Raw genomic sequence first — 21,027 nt, 5'->3', positions numbered from 1 at the left:
ATTAAGAAGCATCAAGGCGCGGCAGCAAAGTTTACAGCGCCCGAACGGCGGAGGCGCGGCCGGTGCGGCCATGGCTGCTGGCCTCCTCGCTCCCGCGGGCCTGTGCGGGCCGGGGCCGGGACCGGCGGGACCCCGGAGGGGAGTGCAGGCAGGCCCTGGCCCGGCTGCTGGCCCGGTGGGCCCCGGGAAACACCAGGTGCTGCGGGTTGCGGGAGTCAAGGTGGCGGGCGGTGCCGGGAGCGGCTGCAGCCGTCGCCACGGCACTGGGCGGGCGCGGCCCCGGCCCAGGTGCAGCCGTGCAGCGCCGCCCGGCCATTTAGCCTCAGCCCGATAGGGCTGTGGTTGTGTTCGCGCTCCGCTGCCTGGCCTGGTCTGGGTGAGTGGGGCTCTACGGCCCGGCGGAGGCGGGAAGGTCGGGGGACTGCCCGCAGGAAGTTTAGCGCAACTTTCCGCTGAGTGCGCGGGGCGCCGGGGGCGGGTGTCAGGGTTCGCGCGCGCGCGCGCGCGCGCGCGCGCGCGCGCGCGCGCGCGCGCGCGCGCGCGCGCGCGCGCGCGCGCGCGCGCGCGCGCGCGCGCGCGCGCGCGCGCGCGCGCGCGCGCGCGCGCGCGCGCGCGCGCGCACTTTGAGCAGCGCTGAGGTGAGGGGAGAGCGGGCTTCGACGGGCTGGGACACCGCGGGCTGTCCCACTGTGGAGCCCGCAGGTTCCGTGTGGTGCCCGCTGGGCCGGGGCTAGGCCTGCGGGGCCTCTGGCGGGAGGGAAGCAGTGTTGCCGACTCGCCGGTGCCGGCCCCGTTCCGGGGCGCGGTGAGGCTGCTGGGGGGACAGCATCCGCCGCAGTGAGAGCCGCTTCCCACCCTGGGGCTATGAGGCTGTGCCTGAGAAGTGACTGCCGCCCGGCGAGGCGGGTCTCAAGGAGGGGAGAAGCGTTCGGACCGTGATGTGTGCAGGGGCTTTTGGTCCCGCTCCCCGGGGCTTCCAGTCCGCGCTTGGCGGAGCAGCCTGGGGCTGCATCTTTCTCGGAGGTGCTAGCTGTGGCTCTTCTGTGTCTCATAGCTTGAAACAGTGAGAAATGCCTCATAGTGAGGTAAAGATGCTGTTTTAAAGTTGTCACTGTGGTATGTTAGGTATAGTAAAAAACCCCTTCATCACACTGCTTAGTGCACTGATTCTCAGTAACCTTATAGAGAAGGACTGTTTTGTCAACTGGGGTGGAGGGAATAGTTGAAAACTAAGTAAAGTTTGTCTGCTGGTAACGTGACTATGTGCTGTAGAATGCTGGTATTTACTGTTTCTTGTACTGATCTCCCTTTAACTAGATGTATGTCTCTTAAGACCAGCAGAGCAGCAACAGGGAAAATGACAGTTGTGAGGTATGAACAAGGGGCAGAGCTGACAGGAGCATCGAGGTGAGTGAAATGAACTGTACCAGTGTGTGGGTTTGGGATTGAGGTATGCTGTATGTGGTCCCCTACCTAGAGTTTCTTAGTACTTTAACAAAAATAATGGAGTGCTTGAGGCTTATATAGCTTACAGTGTTTGTGTTCTCCCGCCCCAGTGCTGTTGTTTGAGAGGAGTCATATCTTTGAAATGCACTGCTCTGATTGACTTCTTGAGGCAGTTAAAAGGTACAGAGCACCTAGCCCTGATTTAATAAATTTATGGGATTAAAGCTCGCTCACTCACTTCTAGCATCCAGAAACACCGTTGAAGTCTCTTATAGAGCAAGATGCTCTTGTTCTGCTCTCCCTGAAAGCCTCAAGTCTGAAGTTCCCTTTAGCTGTGAACAGTCAGAAAAGCTTATGGTTTGATGGAAAGTGTGTGGGGTAGACACAAGTTATTCTAGTATATCTTTTTTTCTCTTCCACATGATTGTCAAAGACTGGATATAGTAGCTTGTGGTGGAGAGCTTGTTCCAAATTGGACAACAAGTGGATGTAGAGTGCTTAGCAAAACAAACTCCCACTGAGGAAAGCATTATCTAGGACTGAATTCTTGTGTGAGAGCACAATGGAAGCGGCATGCTTGGACTTTGTTCCTGTTTTCTTTTGTGTTAAAGATTGGCTTCCTAACCCAAATGGCTAATGTTGTTCATTCTTGTTTTAATCGCAGTAGAGGATAACAAGGTCGCTTTTGGTGCACTTCATATATCTATAAGGATAAGCAAGCGACTTGCAGCAAACTAGCTGTAGAGCTGTTCATTGAGTGGAACCTACCAAGTAACTGTCCCATAAGAATAGCTGGGAAGCAAAGCTGAGTGGCCGTATATCAGTGGAGTTTTGCTTCAGTTCTAGGAACAAAATGAAGATACTAGTATCTGCAGATGGTGAAGCTGAAAAATAAGGCTTAAATGCCAAAAGTCTTGGGGTGGAATCTTTTCTCTGTTCTGCCTGATATTGAGTGCAACTGGTGAATCATCAGTACTGGTTGCTGAAACTGCATGCTGGTGCATGGGTCCATTGCGGAGGATGAAGATTACTTGGGTCTTCTGAGTTGTTACACCAATGCTTCAAACTAATGCTAGGTTGCCTCAGAACAGCATGGAAACATCAATATTGAGCATGTGTATGTAGTTGCTGCTGCCCAAGAAGCAATGATGTCAGAGACAGAGCCACAGCAAACACTGTGACTGTGCTGTTATACAGCATAATGTTTCTCTGGAGGAGGCTTAATTAGAAACTCCTGGATTTGGATGTTGCTTTCTCTGAGGATATCATGTGGCCTTCAGAGCTTCTCAGGTGGCTGAACAAAAGCCTAATCTAAAGAGAAGATTTTAAGGAAGTTATGGCAAGCAGCCACTACCACCAAAAAGTGCTGTTCTAGCACTAGCTCAGCTGCTGCTCTGGTCTTCCAGTTTCCGGTCTGGTATCCTGCTCTGCACAAAAACATCTCTGTGCTATGGCTGTTCCTGGTGAAAACATTTGTTCTCTGAACAAGTAGTGTACTGTAATAGCATTAATGTAATTTGGACTCTCAGAAGCAACTTTGCATGTATATATGTGTGTGTGTATATGTTTCCTACCAGAGTCTGGATTGTTAAATCCTCAGCAGGCTCTTGGGATGCTGAACTCCAAAACCCTTAATCCTATTGCTGAACACATATATTCCCTTGCTCCCCCGAAAGAAACTTCTGCAAGATAGATTGCTAATGGAACTAGGTCAGTACAAGCCAAAAGGTTCTGCTGCTCCAATGTAGAAGTATTTCTTCCACTGGTACTATACCTGTACTCTGGCCCAGTCTGCTCCTCACTGATTAGCTGACAGTTAATCTTTTCTCTGGAACAATGAAGGATAGCAATATATAAAGTTGACTTCCCTATCGATATGTGACTTGTGTTATTCCTTTGCCAGCTCTCCAACAGCAGAAGAGCCCACAGTAAAGATTGATGATGGCCATGATGAGGATAACAGACCAGATAGCTGTTCCAAGTAAGCTAATAATATACTAAATGCCTAGTGTATCCCTAAAGTGGAAATTGTTGAGCCAAAGTAAGCAGGCAGGTGGCTTGCTGAAGTAGTGATAAGCCCAGTGAATCACTTGATATTGGCATTTGCTTTAGTATATAATGAAGACAAGTAAGTTCAGAAGCTTCTTTATGCCTCTAGAGATGAAAGCCCAACCTAAGAACTAGCTACAAGCCCATCATATTATGTAGAATGGGGAGTCCAAACTACTTTAAGCTTTCCCAAAAGAATGATTTTTGGGAGAGCACAGAAGAACAAATGCTGGCAAGAAAATAAGATGAATGAGTATCTGAGGTGAATAAGCATCATGCCATAAAGACTAAAATGTCTGAACTTGCTAGTGGTTAACTGTTCTTGAAGTAGTTATTTTCTAGTGGTGTTTAGCTCTTGTCACCAGATTACTAACTCCTATAGCATGCTTAGTTAAGTCACTGATATATATTGACTTGTTTCTCTGCAGCTCAAGAACAGTAAGACTAAGCCTGTTATCTCAGGTCTTCAATGTGACAACATGTCTGTGTAGAATTTGGGAGCTGACATTTACAAATGTGTTTTACAAAAACCTTTAGCTAAGGACATGAGCGAATGTGCTACATCTCAACTGATGTAAGATGCTGGCAGGCCGAATTGGAGTGGTGTGTATGTATTTCAGTCTTTAGTGTACCTAATAAAGGTACCTGTCCTTAGGCTGTGGAATTTGGAGTCTAGGTGTACCTGTTCTGTTTGCATTGCAGGATTGACTGGGACAAGAGAACAACAAACTGCTAGCGCTGCAATAATTACACTTCCTCAGATACTAGGCATTCATAAATGCAAGGAGAAGCCCCTGTATACTAGGTTGCCTTCAAGACAAGACTTGTTATTGCATCCTTGACTTCTGTGGGGAAAGTGTGTACTACAACTTATATATCCTTCTTCTTAAGGATGCAGGTGTTTGCTTTTTAGATCTTGAACCTAATAATGGTGTGGTTTAATTTGATAAGGCCAGCAAGATGCTTCCTCATCACTTCAGAGATACCTAGCCTTGTCTTAAACTGAGGTGTTAATGATATGCCCAAAGTGAAATGCAATGCTCAAGTTACCCTAGAGGAAAAGAGTAGCTTGGACAGGGTCACTGGGGTGCAATATGCATTACTGAGCTGACAAAGGCTTCCTGTAACAGTGGTATCTGGGGAGAGGAAATGTAGTAGCTGTATATAACAGGGAAGATAAGATAAATATGCAAACAAAAGTATCTACTGGTACTTTTTGTCAGTATGTCAGAACTTCTGGTAGGTTCTATTGTTAGTGGTATACTTGGACAACGTGTTTTCTTATAAGTGTCTAAGAAAAGACTATACTTACAGTAGTTAAGTAGTCTTGGGATTACTTAACAGACTGGTAATCTGTTTTTCAAACTGTTGGAACTTGGCATTTGCAGGTAGTTGCTTCTACCTTAGTTCTTGGTGTAGCCTAAGGAGACTTTCAGCTAGTAAGACAATTACACAAAAGCCTGGCTTTAAACCAGAAGGCGAAAAGCAACACATGATAATCTGTAGCTGAAAACAGAGGTGGAACCCTACTAGGGCTGGAGATAACTCTCAGTATTGCAAGAATTTAGCTTCAGCTCATTTTCTTAAAAGGCACTAAAGACCTCGATCTGAAAGCCAAATTGGTATTTCCTTCTAATGGTAGAAGAGGTATTTTTCTTCCTCTATTCCAAGAGCACTAAAGCAGTACCAGAGCTATTAACAAGTGCAGTTTTTTCCAGGTCTAGAAAAAAAAGAAATGTCTGATATGATAAGCTAATATCTTGAATAACATGACACCTTAAAAGTTGTTTATCCTTTAATCTTCCTCTTGACCAATAGCTGTTACATAAGCCCACTTCTTAATGCCCAGTTATAAGCTTTAAGCCAGACTTCTAGTGTCATTGGAATTATGACACTGAGTAGTGTTATGCATAAGTGCATACTATCAGGCTTTTAGGGGCTGATGAGTATTGATGAGCACTTTTTCTATGAAGTGGTCAAAGCATTGCTTTCAAGTACTGTCTTAACCTATATTCTTCATGAATAAAACTGGATAATTGCTTTTAAAGAAAGCACTGCTATACAAAATTCTAAACTGAAAAGAATGTGAACAAAAGAATGTTAACAGTGCTTTTGTGGCTAACATCAATAGCAAAATGTCACTTGATTTGATGCAACTTCTCTTCTCTTGCAGTGCACTTAGGAGAAAAATTTCCCCATTTGTGATGTCATTTGGATTCAGGTAAAAGCTCATGCCCGTGATCATATGGGCAAGACTGAAACAGTCCTTATTTCTGGTGTGAGAACTTGGAAAATTCCTTGAGCAACAGTGGCTCCAGCCTGCTCTGTATGAAAAATACTGAATCCTATCACCCCCAGAAAGGATGACTTGAGAAAAGTACTTTGACTGGCAAAGAAACCTTAAACAGCTGGGGCTATGTTCTCCAACTGGAGCTGGAAGTCAGAACTGTAAATGCCGTTGACCTGGATAAAAGCTTTTTAATGACTTACTCCAGGCTGTGACAGCCTTTGAACAACCAGCTGGTCAGTTGTATGCAATCTAGGTGCTGGAACAAGGTAAGCTGTTACAGTCAGTATAGCCCCTTAAAAGTAACTGTCTTTATCATGACTATAGTAAGTTAGGAGTGTGAGAGGAAAGTGAGTAAGCTGGAAGACAGCACTGACACCTGTGTGCCTTAAAGCATTCCAGATCTTCAGCACTTCTAGGTAGCTGTGGAATTATAGGAAAACACAGCTGAGTCTGCGTTAAATATACAGTTCCACATGTATTATATACTCTATGCAGATCACTTAAATGCAGTTGGAATCCTGCTTATATAAGCATGCTTCAATCCTGTATATAAAAGACATGCTTTGCTGGAACAGGTTAAAACAAAAATCTGGGCTTATGCTTTTTGGTCAAATGTCAGAAATTCATTCCTACCTCTTGAGCTCACTAATATCTTTCTTTTTGCAGAGTATTTGGAGTTGTGCTTATTGTTGTGGACATTATAGTTGTAATTCTGGATCTGGCTATTGGTGAGAAGAAGGGTGTTAGAGAGATACTTGAAGGTGTTTCCCTGGCAATAGCACTCTTCTTCCTCGTTGATGTTCTCCTGAGAGTATTTGTTGAAGGGTAAGACACAAGCAAATGCTGAGTTGGTGCGGCAAGTCCTCAAGCTAGTAAGGAAGCAAAGGATCACAAACAATGCCCCCATCTCTTCTTGGTTGTGTGTGTTGTCTGTTACTCTTCTATAGAATAATTGTAGAATCATAGAATAGTTAGGGTTGGAAAGGACCTTAAGATCATTAAGTTCCAACCCACCTGCCATGGGCAGGGACACCTCACACTAAACCGTGTCACTTAAGGCTCTGTCCAGCCTGGCCTTGAACACTGCCAGGGATGGAGCATTCACAACTTCCCTGGGCAACCCATTCTGGTGTAATAATCTGTGAAATGTTTGGGGTATAAATAAGCACTTCAATTCTATCAGCTTTGCTATGACTGATACATGTAGACTAGGTGTATGATTATTTTCGTAGTGAGTCTTCGGTGCTCAGTATCAAGAACTACTTCAGGAGAACTTGTCTCTAGCAGTACCTATGTGTAGGTGATTCTCTTCCTGAAGATGTATTTCAGTATTTGTTATCCATATGGACATCTCTCTAAAACTCTTTTGTTTCAGCTTCAGGAACTATTTCTGGTCCAAACTGAATATTTTGGATGCATTCATAGTGGTGGGCACTCTGTTAATCAACATGACATACTCCTTCTCGGGTCTTGCTGCAGCAGATCAGATACCAAGGTAAGAGTGGTATGGCAGTTGTTAAACATGAGCTTTCTTCATAGTCTTCTAAGAATTTTCTTGGGCACCTCTAAGCTAGATGTGTGCATTCTAGATCATGAATAGTGATAGTATTTCATGGTACAGACTATTGAATAATAGAGACATTTAATTTTGGTCTACAGTTATACTGTACACTGTCCCCATCTCAATGGCAGAGATTATCTAAGCATATCAGTTGAGGTAGCTAAAAGTGAATAGAGAGGCCATCAAATGCTCTGATTCCAACTTCTTGGAGGAAGGTATGCAGCAGTCCTGAGAGAATCTGAAGGTCAGAAACATGAGTTGGGTTATAATAGCAAATGCAACAGACAGCTGAAGGAGGATCTCCATCTAGTGGATCTTGACAGTGTGGCAGCTCTTTCTATTTCTTGTTTCCTCCACCTTGCTTTTCCAAAAGCCCCATAGTAGTACATATTGGCTTTTTCAGCTGTGTCTTGGAGAGGGGAAATATGCTGATTATGTGTGTAAATTAATTCAAGTAATATTTTCATCTTTCTTCTGTAGCTTGATCAGATGATAATCTGTGAGAGGAGTCCATTTGTGCATGAGATCTTCCCACCTAACACTTCAGTAGTGTCCAGTAATTCAACTAATTTCCAGTAGCCTACCTGGGATTTACCCCTTTCTTTCTTCATAACTATTCCTCAAGAAGCAAACAGCAGTCTTAGAGCACCTGATACATCTCAGAATAATTAGAATTTGAGCAGCTTTTATGTGGATAAGAGTATATATGTGACAAGTAAAAATTCAGTGGCAGGCCATAAAGGTAACATGCCCTGATGAAGGAATATGGTCTCTTACTTCTAATCTTGTCTAGCTGGGTGTGCATTGGGGTAAGTTACCCATTTCCTTGAAGTCTGACTTGTAAATAAGAACATCGGGGAATGAGAGCGGGGTCTAGGAGCTAATGCCTAATGTCTAATTTCCTAAAGGGCAGAATGCAAACTGCTTTAATCTTTAAGAGATACTTCTCAGATGTAGTTCAGGCTGGGGAGAGGGGCTTTGCAGTCTTCAATCCACTGTTGTTTCATCTCCTTGGCTTCCAGCTTCTTGGCTGCTAGCTCCAAGGGAGCTCTGTTTGAAACCAGCAGAGTTATCCTGGGCTAGGAAGAAGCTTTGGGGAAAAAAAAATGAAACTCTCCTCTTGGTGTCCAGGACAGCCTTGTTTTGCTGACTTTAATCTCTCCATCAGTGGAGAGCAGACTGTCTTTAACTAGAGGTTTGTCTCTTACTGCAGGTATTCACCAGGGTTCTTAACTAAGTGCATCAGGATCTGAAATAAGTGTGTGTGCTCCTTAAAAGCATGTGCTCACTTAACTCCTTCAGAAGTGAATGTTAGTTTTCCATAGTCCCTAAGGGTATGTGAAAGCAGCTGGCCCTGTTCAGTTGCTTTGGTAGAACCACTCACATAAGCATTTTGCCTGCTTCAAAGTTCAACGGCAGTTCAAGGTTTCTCAAACCAAATCATCAGCTCTAGTTGCTGAATGATTAAACATGGGGTTTATACTGATCTGTCCTCAGGTTTCTTAAGGCATGACCTTGTCTAGCTTCTCTTTTCAGCTATTTTCAGGTGGTTACTTATGTTTAAATATGTAGCTGAACAAGCTTCAAGGAACAAGAATTTGGGGTTGTCATAGGTAGTGTTACAGGAATTTGTTTCTCTGCAGAGTTGCCTATGAAAGTCTGAGCAAGTAGGGATTTCCTAGTTCTGTTTCCTAGTTCCTAGTTAGCTGTTCAGAACATGTACTCCCCCCAAAAACTCAACAATTAAACATGGTATTCTTCAAGCACAGTGTTCTTTCTCCAAAATGAGCCTGAGAAGTCCTGGTTAAGTATATGAACAAAGCTTTAAACTCTGAGGGAGCTTTTAAATAGCTTTAAGCTTTGCATTTAAGTTTAATTGTGTTAATTTTCTTTTGTGGTGAATCTGACTCTAATCTAGAATGGTCACTCTCTTCCGAGTTCTGAGGATTGTCATCTTGATAAGAATATTTCGCCTGGCTTCACAAAAGAAGCAACTTGAAGTGGTGACCAGGAGAATGGTAAGTTGGCCTCTTGCTATATCTAGGCTGCTATTACTGTTTCCAGCACTTTCTCCACATAGCCACCAGTAGCAGCAAGACTACCCACAGCCTGTTGGTCTTCAACTCAATAATAGTGCCTAAGCAGCACATCTGTTTAGTGTGCATGCCAGGGTACTGGAGCTTTGCCTCCAGCTTCAGCATAGCTAATCATTCTTAGCTTTGCTCAAGTAAGCAGCAACTTGACCTGAAAGGCCAACATACTGAAGTGATTGCACCATCAAGTGTCTCAATTAGTAATTTCTAATTTGTGTGGTACATAGACTGTTTTCCCTCCTATAGAGGAGGATAGGAATTTTAATGCTTCACTGCTTATTCCAGGTGAAGACAAAACAGCTTAGCTGTTGAAGCCATATCTGCTGTAAATGCCTCTTATCTTTATCAGGGAACTAAAGTGGTAGTTGAAGCTTTAAGTATGTCCTCTTGCTCAGGAATAGGCAGTCTTGGTTATGCTGCCCTTAACTTTCTTCTTCCTTCCCTCAGCCCCCAAACACTCAAATAGTGATGATGGATTCATAACTGCAGCATTCTTTACACTAGAATGAACTTTGATACTTCAGAATAAAAATTCTGTACAGAGCTTCTATGTGAAGCTAATATAAGAAACATTCTTGGTTAATGCTGTGAACTTTGCTGTAGCAAAATCGGGCTCTGCTACTGACTTGACTTCAGAGTCTAGATGGTTGGTTTAGTTCCTGGTAACAGGCAACACTTGCTGATCTCTGGCATTTCTCTGGAAGATTAACTTTTCTTTCTTTGGCAGGTCTCTGAAAACAAAAGGCGTTATATGAAAGATGGCTTTGATCTGGATCTCACTTATGTTACTGGTTTGTGGAAACAAATGAAACTTGGAAGCATGTTACATCCTGCTAAAACTAGTTATTGGGTTTATCTAAAACATTGCCTGTATTTCATGTAAAGCACTAATGAAAATTAAGTATGAAATCAAACCAGGCTTATTCCTTTTCTGTGGGATTTTGAAATATGGATTCCTGACTCTGACCCTGTTCTCAAAGATTAACCTTCCAGGAGAGAGGTCATATGTGCTGTATGTATTGATAGAAATTCTCCTGAGGCCTAGTGAACCAGAGCTGAGAAACTGACTTACTTTTTTTTTTTTTGATTCTGTGGAGATTGATGCATAATAGTAGTTGGTGCTTTGGGGAGCAATTATTGCCCTGCTCTAGCTATGCTAAATGTAGAGCAAAGGCTCTTGGAAATGAGTAGGTTGTTCTTATAATTAGGGTAGGAGTAAGCAGTTTCATAATGATACTGCTCTCAGTCATGTCGTTCTTACATATGGGGAGACTTTCCCTGTTACTTCAGCTTGCTGTCTTTTCCTCAGATCGCATTATTGCAATGTCGTTTCCATCTTCTGGGAAGCAGTCTTTCTATAGGAACCCTATAGAGGTAAAAATCTCTCATTTACCAAGTTCACTATTTCTGAATGATTTTTTCACTTCTGGGTTCCTACTAATTTGCATGTGGACTAGATAAGTCAATCCTAGTTCTGCTGGTTTGGCTGGTTGGAATGACCAAGTGATAGTCTCCACTGTGCTGTACTGCCTGTGTTGTAGTCTCTCAGCTGAGTCTAGTGGGATGTATCTCACAGTGTGGACACATTGGTGTTCTGAAGCTCCTGTTCTTTAGGAGTGCTTCAGAGAACCAAGTCAGTTCTGTCCTAGGCTAGTAGTAGTGTGATTGATAAGAAATATCTGTTCATCTAAATGAAGATGTTTAAAAGGTCTATATAATGCTCTTTTCAGAGCTATGGCAGCTGATATTGTAGAGACCTAAATATGTAGGGCAGAGAAGATGCAGTAGTACTTTTATTCCAGGCAAGAACCCAAGTTGTTTGGCTGGAAAGGCCTGCTGTCCAAAGGCTATTTATGAATGCAGTTGCTGACCTGTGCAGGTTAGTGGTTGAGGCAGCAGTGCAAATACAGAGTAGAGACCTAACTACTCTGAACTCTTGTTGCTTTAGGAAGTTGCAAGATTTTTGGACACCAAACATGCAGACCACTATAAAGTCTACAATCTTTGCAGTAAGTATACTTAGCTGCTGACTACACTGAAATACAGCTAAAACAGAAAAACATCTCTTCAAAGTATGCTGCTGGCAATAACAGGTCTCTCAGAATATATAATCTGTCAAAAGGACATAGCTGTCTCTAATTACCGTCTGTCCTGAAAGTGGCTGTTGACTTTGAGTATCTAATGCTGTCCTGGAATTTGCAAAAGAGGTACCGAAGGCCTTGCAGTTTAGGCTTCCTTGCTTATGCTGAATTATTGCCTTAGTGTTCTAAAACATTTTATTGAAAAATGAAAGTGGAAAACTAAACCTGGGATAAAAGTTGGGGTGATGTTGGAGAATTTCCTAACAAAGGTTTAGAAGAATGAAGTGGAGGAATAGTTAAATGCTCTTCTACTTAGAGGTGGCTAAAAATACCCCAGAAAAGTACTTCAGAAACCACTATCCTGTGGTTCCTGCTTCATAGCAGAGCTGGAAGCAGGGTATGATGAAGGAGTACTGACACTTGAAATCCTGAAAAAGCAAAATTGTCCTCCGGCCAGCAGAAGGATAAATAGGGATCACATATGAGCCATTAGGGTTACCACTCTAGCTGGTGGCTGCTGTGGTTGACATCCCTGCCATGGGCAGGGACAGCTCACACTAACCCACTAAACCACGCCACCCAAGGCTTCATCCAGCCTGGCCTTGAACACTGCCAGAGATGGGGCATTCACAACCTCCCTGAGCAACCCATTTTAGTGCCTCATCACCCTAACAGGAAAGAACTTCTTCCTTATATCCAATCTAAACTTCCCCTGGTTTTAATCTGAACCCATTACCCCTTGTCCTATCACTACGTGGCAGGGATGTTGGAACTAGATGATCTTAAGGTCCTTTCCAACCCTAACTATTCTATTCTATGGTAGTACATCAGAACACTGTCAGATAACATAATAATCCCTATGGAAAGGAATGGCCATCTGGATGTGGAGATGAATTTTAGCTTAGGTGAGAGGTGTGAAACTAGAAGCTAAGCAAGCATGGCTTTAGCTAATTTACCTCTTTTTTTCCACTTTGATCTGTCTGTCTGTACTACTGCACTTTAAACACTAGCATATCCTCAGGTGAGCAGCTGTGTGTCCCAAGCCACTTTATTTGTAATCCTACTTCCCTTCCTGGCATAACTTCAGATTTTTCTTTGTAGGTGAGAAAGGCTATGATCCCAAGTACTTCCACTACAGGGTAGAAAGGATCTTTATTGATGACCACAATGTCCCAGCACTACAGTGAGTCTTGTCAAGAAATGCATACATCATGGTAGCTCTGTGTAGGCATTTGCTTTGATCTGCTGACTTTCCTCTTATCTAGGGACATGCTGAAATTCACTGCCAGTGTCCGTGAATGGATGAGTCAAGATGAAAAGAACATCATAGCAATTCATTGTAAAGGAGGCAAAGGTAGGACTGCTCATGTATAATTGGTGTGTACTACAAATTACACCTTACTCTTACCATGGCTTCCTTTGATATGTAGCCTTAAACTATAACATGAGATTGGTTTAGAGCATAACTTGACAAATTCTGCAGACGCTGACTAGCAACAGTATAGTACCATATGTTTAGTATCGCACAACCCCATTTCTAGATAACCCAGATTGGCTTTTAATCGAAGGTGGCATCTGATCTCTTAAAATGTTCTTTGGTAACTTCCTGCTGTCCTGGCTGCTGGGACAGCAGTTCCCCAGGAGAGGCTGGGAATAGGGAGCTGCTGGAACGGACACTATCAAAAAGAGTTAAGCTTCTGCTTTGGCTCCCTGGTAGCCAGTTACCCACACTGAATATCCTGCATTGTAATATGCCTCAAGCTTTTTAATTGCTGTGGGGGAGAGAGAGGGAATCATGGGATTGTTCAGGTTAGAAGAGATCTTTAATATCATCCAACTGCCAAGTCCACCACTAAACCATGTCCCCAAGTGCCACATCTACACATTGTTTAAATACTTTCAGGGATGGTGACTCCACTACTTCCCTGGGCAGCCTCTTCCAGTGCTTGACAACCCTTTTGGTGAAGGAATTTTTCCTAATATCCAGTCTAAACCTCTCCAGGCACAACTTGCTGATCAGCATTCCTGCCCAACTTTGTGTTGTCTGCAAACTTAAGTGAGGGTGCACTTGATCCCTTTGTCCAGATCATTGCTAAAGATATTAAACAGAACTGATGTAAAAGATAAAGATATTTATATAACTGATATAAAATATATAAATTTCTTTTATATATCGTATAAAATATGATATTAAACAGGCCCCTATACTGAGTCCTGGGGAAACACCAGTTGTGACCAGATGCCAACTGTATTTAACTCCATTCACCAACACCCTTTGGGCCTGGCCATCCAGCTGGTTTTGTTGTTTTTTTGTTGTTTTTTTTTTTACCCAGCACAATACACCTGTCCAAGCCATGACCAGCCAGTTCCTGTGGGAAATGGTGTCAAAGCCTTTGCTAAAGTCTAGGCAGACAACATCCACAGGCTTTCTCTCATCTGCTGTAAGTGGGTCACCTTGTCATAGAAGGAGATTTAGGTTAGTCAAGTAGGACCTGCCTTTCTTAAACCCACACTGACTGGGACTGATGTCCTGTACATACTGTATACAGAATGGGTTGTCCTGTACAAGCTGGTGGTGGCACTCAAGATTAAATGCTCCTTAACTTCTCCCTGGGTGTTTTAGGTACTGCTGGGCCTGAAGTCAAGGTACACAATGTTATGTGATAGGGCAATGTGATCTTATGGGAGCAAGATAGTCAAAGTTACTGCATATGAGCTGACCTGTGGGTGCTGTCTGCTACCTGTGGTAGTGCAGGAGCTGTTGAAGTGCATAGATAGCTGTGCAAATAAATCAGACTTCCCTGCAAACATCTGCTGCATCTTTAGCCACCTGCTGTTATTACTGCAAGTACTTGGCTTAAACCAGTGGTTACTTAACATGAAGTCTCCCCCAGTCTGAACAGTAGCTTAAAGGTTTTGCAAAACTCAATACTGAAACTACCTGCAGGCTAAAGCCAGTTTGAAGAACAAGTGTAGGGAGGGGTGACTTGAACTCTGAGCTTTTTTTGTTTTTAAACTCAAAGCTGAGACAATATAGGAATGTTGTGCTAGCAGTCTTGATGCCGCCTTAGTGAGGTTGGAGGTGGAAAAGTTGGGGCAGAGAAGCAGCTCTTGACTTAAAGACTGGCACTTGACAATGCTATAACCTCATCTAGCAGGGTGTACTTAACACTCCCCCCATTGCATGGAGTATGAGATAGTGGCCAGCTTCCTAAGTGTCTCTAGTAACATTACAAAGAAATGTGGGCACTGCTTTTAATAAACAAGTCAACAAACTGCAGTATCTTGTCTTAACTCATTCATTCTGGAAATACAGGTACTTGACTACTCTGCTGTCACTTAAAACTTCTGAAATGGAGAGAATGGAATAATTTCATCTTCACAAAATCTCAAATACCTTTGAACTCCTGTAGATCACTCTGTCTCTTATTTCTAACGCAGGGAGGACTGGAACAATGGTTTGTACCTGGCTCATAGACAGTGACCAGTTTGAGAGTGCAAAGGTAAAAAATGGTGGGGTTTTTTTGATTCTTTTAGTATTCAGAGTTCTTTAGAATCTACTTAATTGGTGAAATGAAATGCATCAATACTTCGCAAGAGCTCCATACTGGAAAAAGGACACTGAACTGATGCTTTGTTGTTTATAACAGAGTTCTTTGTTCTTTTTCAAAATAAAGTTCTTGCAAATCTTACTACTAGGTAAGTTCCTTTCTGACGAAGACTATTGTTGATCAGGAAGAATAGAGAAAGTAAAACTGAACAGATACCAACTCTGAAGCATTCTTTTTGGAGGCATAATAGATATAGGATTTCAGGCAATACCTTTCTTGAACTGTAGGTGGCTTCTGAGCATGCTCTACTAGAGATAACATTGTTTTTAAGTGGTCTCCAAGTAGTGTGAGGCATCAAGAATTGTCTTGACTGCCAGTGTTACAGCAAGAAGCCCTTCTGGGAAAAGGGAGAAAGAGCAAGTCCCAGCCAGGACAGATGCATGTGCTGTTTTAGCTTCCCAGATCCAGTATACCAATCTGGAGACATGGTCTGCAGAAGGCCCAGGTCACTCAAAGTAGTCTGGGCTGACTGTGGATCCATTTAATCACTTGTTTTTTCTCAGTTTGCTTTGTGAAGATCTGAATTAAGATCAGCTTGATCTGCCGCAGACCACTTGAATACGTGTGGTTCTAAAGCAACTGCTTAGAAAGCATATTGTTCTCCTTCACTCTTTCATGGATGGCAGACTTTATCTGACTTCCTAATTAGTACTTTTTTTATTCTAGTTAAAAGCCTCCTTCAGAAGGTACCAAAACAACTATTGCATATTTTTACTTGCACTCCCTTATTGGAATTGACTAATGGAATTCTAGTTTACTGCCCTCCCTTCAGTAAAGGGGAATGGTGGTGGGATAAATATATTAACACTTGAAGTTATTTTCCTATGTAGGAAAGTTTGGACTACTTTGGGGAGAGAAGAACTGATAGAAGCACAAGTACCAAGTTTCAAGGAGTTGAAACTCCATCCCAGGTAAGCTTCAGCAGGTCCAGTAACAGTAGCCAAACCAACATTACTCTTGCAACTGCTTATGCTACCCTGCCTCCTCTGCCTTGTTTCAGATGTGGGTTCCTACATGCCGAACTCCTGAACTTTCTGTATTTGTTCTTTAAAGGTTGGAAGACCATCTAGTGGCAGGGTTGTGCTGCATTGTCCCCTCCCTCCCTCACTTTGTCCAAGTACATCCCTTATGCCTTTCTCTGCATAATAACAAATCTGAATTATGTTATTTAAGATAACAGAATTGGTGAGATAAGGGGAGCTTTCAGTCCAACCCCACTGTTCAAGCAGGGTGAGCTAGAGTAGGTTGCTTAGGGCTGTGTTCAGCCAGGTCTACATTACCTTCCCAGATGGGGACTCCACAACCTCTCTGAGCATCCTGACAGGAGCATGATCCTGTAAGACAGTTGGGCTGTTATCAAGGATGCACTGAAGCCTGCAGCCTGGCCTGGGGAAGGGCTGTGGCACTGATGTGCCTGGGTGGAGAACTGCATACTATAGAGACTGCATTTACAAGGAAATACTAGAGTTATTGCCTCAGACCACAGTTTAGGGCTTTGCTCATTCTGATTTACTGTGTACTGTGGGGTTCAGAGGTGCGAGATGAAGCTGGTGACAGAGGTACATCAGTTGCTGGTATAAAATAGAATAGAGATACAGCTGTCCTACAGAATGTGTTTCTGTAAAATGAAAGCATCTTGTACATTTAAACATCCTGCCCCTTAAAAAGCTACAATAAAAAAAGCTCCTCACTTCTTGCTGAACAGAAGTACAGAATTCCTCTTGGAACATGAAGTTTAAATATTGCTTAAAATGTAGATACTGGATTTGTCTAGAAGATTATTTGAACTGGGGAGGGGAAGGAGAACAAATGGCTACTTTTCTCTCAGCTTTGCACTTAGAGCTAAGAATTTAGGATTAAGTAGATCTTCTACTCTTCTTTTGCCTAGAATTAATCTGTGTGGGTTACAGAAACTGCATAATTTGTCTGGGTTTTTGCATTACAGAGTAGGTATGTTGGGTATTATGAGATCCTGAAAAACAAGTATAACTTGAAACTCCCACCAGAGAGACAACTCAAAATAAAAAACCTCAAAATCCACTCTATACATGGTAAGAACTCTTGAATTTGGGCATTCCTCTATCCTACTCCTATAATAGGCAGCTGATGTCTACTGTCTGTCTTGCAAAGACCATGATAGGAATGTAGATTTACTGGGATTTGAGAATTCCAATGGCACAGTTAAAATACAACGAAAAGCAACAGTGAAATTGCCCCATGTGTTCTGTCACTTGTTGGGTGTCTAGTCCAATGGTGGCTCACATACAACCTGCTCTGTTTTGTAAGGGAAATCACTTTCCAAGGGAGATTAACTCCACATGTGGAACTTGATCCCTACTGTTTCTGCACACAGGTACTGGTAGTCTTGATAAAAGATTGTTCTAAGGGGCTACGTGGTCTTGGGGACTTCAAACTGATGTTCTTGTTCAGTCGGTGGAACCAGACTCTCCATTAGACTGTTCCTGCTTCGTATCTGCTTTGAAATACAGCTTCCAGCCACTGAATCTTGAGCTACCTTTAGGATTTGAGTTCTCAAGTCTATTACAATGTATTCTGGAAAGAAGGCACTTTTGAATAGTATTTCACTTGGTTTTCATGACCACTTATGTTTCCAGCTAATGTATGTGCTCTGGTATAATGCAACTCTTTCTTTCCTAGGAGTTGGGAAAGGCAATGGAACTGATATGAAGGTGCAGGTGATAGTGAGGAAGCAAGTTGTACTAGAGTGTATATGTGCCAGTCAAGGAAACTGCAAGGTGAGCACTATGAAATCATGTCAGTTGAGTCACAGAAGATGAAAGCTGACTTAGAGGTCAAAAGTGTCTTCCTGTAAAAGTTGAATATTGGATGTAAAACTGTCAGATTAAATGGATGTTGTAAATTCTGAGAGGATGAAAACGCTAAGCTTTGCTAAATCACTATCTTACAACTACTTTCCTACAAAAGATTTCCCTAGAAGTCACTTAAATGCAAATAGCTTGCTCTAAGTAGCTTAAATTGTTGGCTTTTACTGTAGCACTGCTATTGTGTTTGTAAGCCATGAATGAGTAGCAAGGTACTGCCATGAATTGGTCCCTTGTCTCTCTGCAGCCATTTTTCATAAAACTAACACTTCATTCTGTTATCCAGCTCTTCTTTGATGCTGAAAATGACTCTGTAGTCATTGGCTTGGAGGACAGCCCTGTCATAAGTGGTGATGTGAAAGTCAGATTTGAATCACATTCAGTAAGTATAACAGTGTAAAGATCTTTGCTTGAGTATGAGGAAAGGCTGTGGTTTGCACTGCAGCTGGGTGCTGGCTGTGCTGTGTGGGGCAGGATCTGTGCTCCTCCCCAGTGACTCCTGCTCCTCCCCTGGCCCCACTGCAGTGAGTGGTGCAACAGTTGTTGCTGCATCATCCTATGCAGGCAGGGGAGACATCTGGCTGTTCATATAGTACAACCAAGACATGTTAGTTGAGCACCTTCCACTAGACCAGATTGTCCAAAGCCCTGTCCAGCCTGGCCTTGAACACTGGCAGGGATGGGGCAGCCACAGCTTCTCTGAGCAACCTGTGCCACTGCCTCACCACCTCTGTGGTGACGAATTCTTTCCTAATATCTAATCTAAGTCTCTCCTCTTTCAGTTTAAAGCAGTTCCCCTTGTCCTGTCCCTACATGTTCTTGTAAAAAGTTTCCCTCCGGATTTCTTGTAGGCCTCCTTCAGAGAAAACAGTGACCTGGGTGTGATGTTGGGCTCTTCAGGGGTACTGGCCCTGGCACTTTAGCTTTGTAAACTAAATTACTGAGGATGGGTGGGTACTCTTGCTCTGCCAAAAAGTCCTATTGTCTAACAGAGTCTGTCCTTAGGATCTCCCAAAAGGCTATGATGACTGCCCATTCTTCTTCTGGTTCAACACTTCCTTTATTGAAAATAACAGGTAAGCAATCGTAGTGACTGCCTTGAGATCCTAACTTTTAGTGTCTGAATATAGCTAAAAGTTCATAAGTACAGTACTAATAGCTGAGATAGCTTGGCTTGTCCAGCCTGTCGTAGCTTCTGTGTGGGTACTGGTCTCCAGCTCTCAGCTGGAACTGGAGAGCAGGCAGTTGGTACATAATTGCTTGCACTGTGGCAAGTATTTTAAACATGTGATATCTTAATCAACTTAATCCATTAGACTTTCCTCAACATTCCATTATTAATGAACTTGAATTCGAAAAGGTAATGCTGACTTTCAAACCAAAGGCAACTTGGCCATTCTCTGTAGCATGGCTGCCTGAGAGGCTGGAACTCATTCAGCAGCTTGGCAGGCAAACATTAGGACCAGAGTTAGAGGTACTGATGCTTGGGATTCCAAAGAAAGGCTCTTTGACTGCTTCTCATGCTTTTATTAGGAATTACTGTGGTTGCTCTTGTTGAGATTGGAACTCCTGGGGGTGCTCCAGCCAGTGCAAGTTGGTCTTGTCTGCCTCTCTAGGGAAGCGATGAAACAGAAGGCAGAGACAGGAGATCCTTCTCTTCTGTTTACCAAACTAGCCAGATTTAGACAGAGGAACAGCAAACTTCACATAAAGATAATTACTGTGTTCTCCGTAATAGGAAGAGGAAGGAAGGAAGTTTAATTTAATTGATCCCATCAGAGCATGAGGAGTGATAGCCATAAGTATGTTCATAACTCCAAACCTAATTTGCTGAGCCAGCATTGTCCTTTCTGCCTGGAGAATTCTGGTAGACCTAAGGTCACTAGGCCTGGTCAGAAATCAAATGGCTGTTAAGGCAGTGCCGCGGTATCTCCAACTCAGCCAGAGCTGATGTGCAGGTGCTATTAAGTAATATTTACCAAATTCATGTCTAGTTATTAAAAGTGGAGAACATGCCTGATGAGCTTGCTGAGTACTGAATTGAATCCTTGCTATTAGGAAGGTCAGTTATTAAATTCCTGCCACATGCATCCCACCAGGAGGCCTCTAGCTGAATGTGGCACAGATGTTACTCTTAACAGTCTTGCTTTGTGGGGCAGAGGAACCTGACCCACAAAGCTGTGAAGCTGTTTCTCAAGCTAGATCAGATCCAAAGCCCTGTGCAGAGGGGCATGGCTTCTGTCTGTCTGAATTAAAGATCTAGGGCTATAGTTAATATTCCAGGGCTGAGCTTGGAGTTCTCTTGGCTGACAAAGGAAAACTGTGGTTTAGGCTGTAAGATGTGCTGCTGAATTTTGTCTTTCAGACTCTACCTTCCCAGGAATGAGCTGGATAACCCTCACAAGTCTAAAACATGGAAAGTCTATACTGAGACATTTGCTGTGGAGGTGAACTTTATTGAACCATAAGGGAAAAAAAAAAAAGACTGAAAAAAGGGAAACATGTAAAATTAATCTCTTTTCCTGGAGAATGTCTTGCTGTTTCAGTATACAATGAAGCAGTTACGTTTTGATGTACTTAATGTATTTCTGTGTAGATACAACTTGTCAAATAAATTTACATGAAGTTCTGTTATGCAGAGCAATAATACTCTGAAGAGTTACTTAGTTTCAGCTGACTGTCGTGCCAATGAGCTTTGGATGCTTTGGTGATTAGGTGTTTCCACATACAGGTAATCCCTTCTTTATTAAGCTGAGACAATTGTCTTCAAGAACATTAACCTGATGGTGGGTGGAGACCAGCAGTCTGCAAGAGGCTGCTGGAAAAATCTGACACACCTTCCTTCAGCATCAGGGTTTTCCACAGGTCATTAGAATATTGGAATCTGAAGGGAGACATTGTCTACCTGTGCCAGTAGAGGTCTTGGTACTGAACCACTTATCAGAAATCCAGTGCTGTAGGGTTTTGAGAAACACTTAGCCTGGGAGCTGACTGGGGGTGGTTTGCTCCTCTGCTGTTTCTCTTCCTTGCAGAGGGCTGAGATGGCCATATGC

The 21,027-nt window shown here is 43.1% G+C and overlaps 1 protein-coding gene across 2 annotated transcripts; it reads left to right on the top strand.

Moving 5' to 3' along the window:
• Nucleotides 1-267: 267 nt before the first annotated feature.
• On the top strand, nt 268-20,621 carry LOC134163770 (phosphatidylinositol 3,4,5-trisphosphate 3-phosphatase TPTE2-like). Of its 2 annotated transcripts, none has more exons than XM_062618916.1 (19): nt 268-380; nt 1,318-1,407; nt 3,350-3,427; nt 5,669-5,716; nt 6,452-6,610; nt 7,161-7,280; nt 9,265-9,364; nt 10,167-10,230; nt 10,749-10,813; nt 11,388-11,448; nt 12,622-12,703; nt 12,786-12,874; nt 14,962-15,023; nt 15,962-16,042; nt 17,077-17,182; nt 17,790-17,887; nt 18,261-18,356; nt 18,980-19,050; nt 20,340-20,621. In XM_062618916.1, exons 2-19 carry the CDS (start codon nt 1,322-1,324, stop codon nt 20,440-20,442), a joined length of 1,569 nt encoding a protein of 522 aa, XP_062474900.1. In that variant the 5' UTR covers nt 268-380; nt 1,318-1,321; the 3' UTR covers nt 20,443-20,621. The 2 variants fall into 2 exon arrangements, with proteins under 2 accessions (XP_062474900.1, XP_062474899.1); XM_062618915.1 differs by lacking the exon at nt 268-380 and adding an exon at nt 1,062-1,085.
• The last annotated feature ends 406 nt before the right edge of the window (nt 20,622-21,027 follow it).

The sequence above is a fragment of the Pezoporus occidentalis genome, unplaced genomic scaffold, assembly GCF_034315485.1.
Source record: "Pezoporus occidentalis ecotype Australia unplaced genomic scaffold, CSIRO_AGI_Poc_V1 ctg207, whole genome shotgun sequence".
Lineage (NCBI taxonomy): Eukaryota > Metazoa > Chordata > Aves > Psittaciformes > Psittacidae > Pezoporus > Pezoporus occidentalis.
This window is presented reverse-complemented; position numbering and strand designations above follow the sequence as displayed.

Coding starts and splice junctions, on each gene's coding strand:
- LOC134163770 (XM_062618916.1), top strand. CDS start 1,322: ATGTCTCTTAAGACCAGCAGAGCAGCAACAGGGAAAATGACAGTTGTG. Junction 3,428..5,668: donor AGACCAGATAGCTGTTCCAA/GTAAGCTAATAA, acceptor CTTCTCTTGCAG/TGCACTTAGGAGAAAAATTT. Junction 7,281..9,264: donor GCAGCAGATCAGATACCAAG/GTAAGAGTGGTA, acceptor ACTCTAATCTAG/AATGGTCACTCTCTTCCGAG.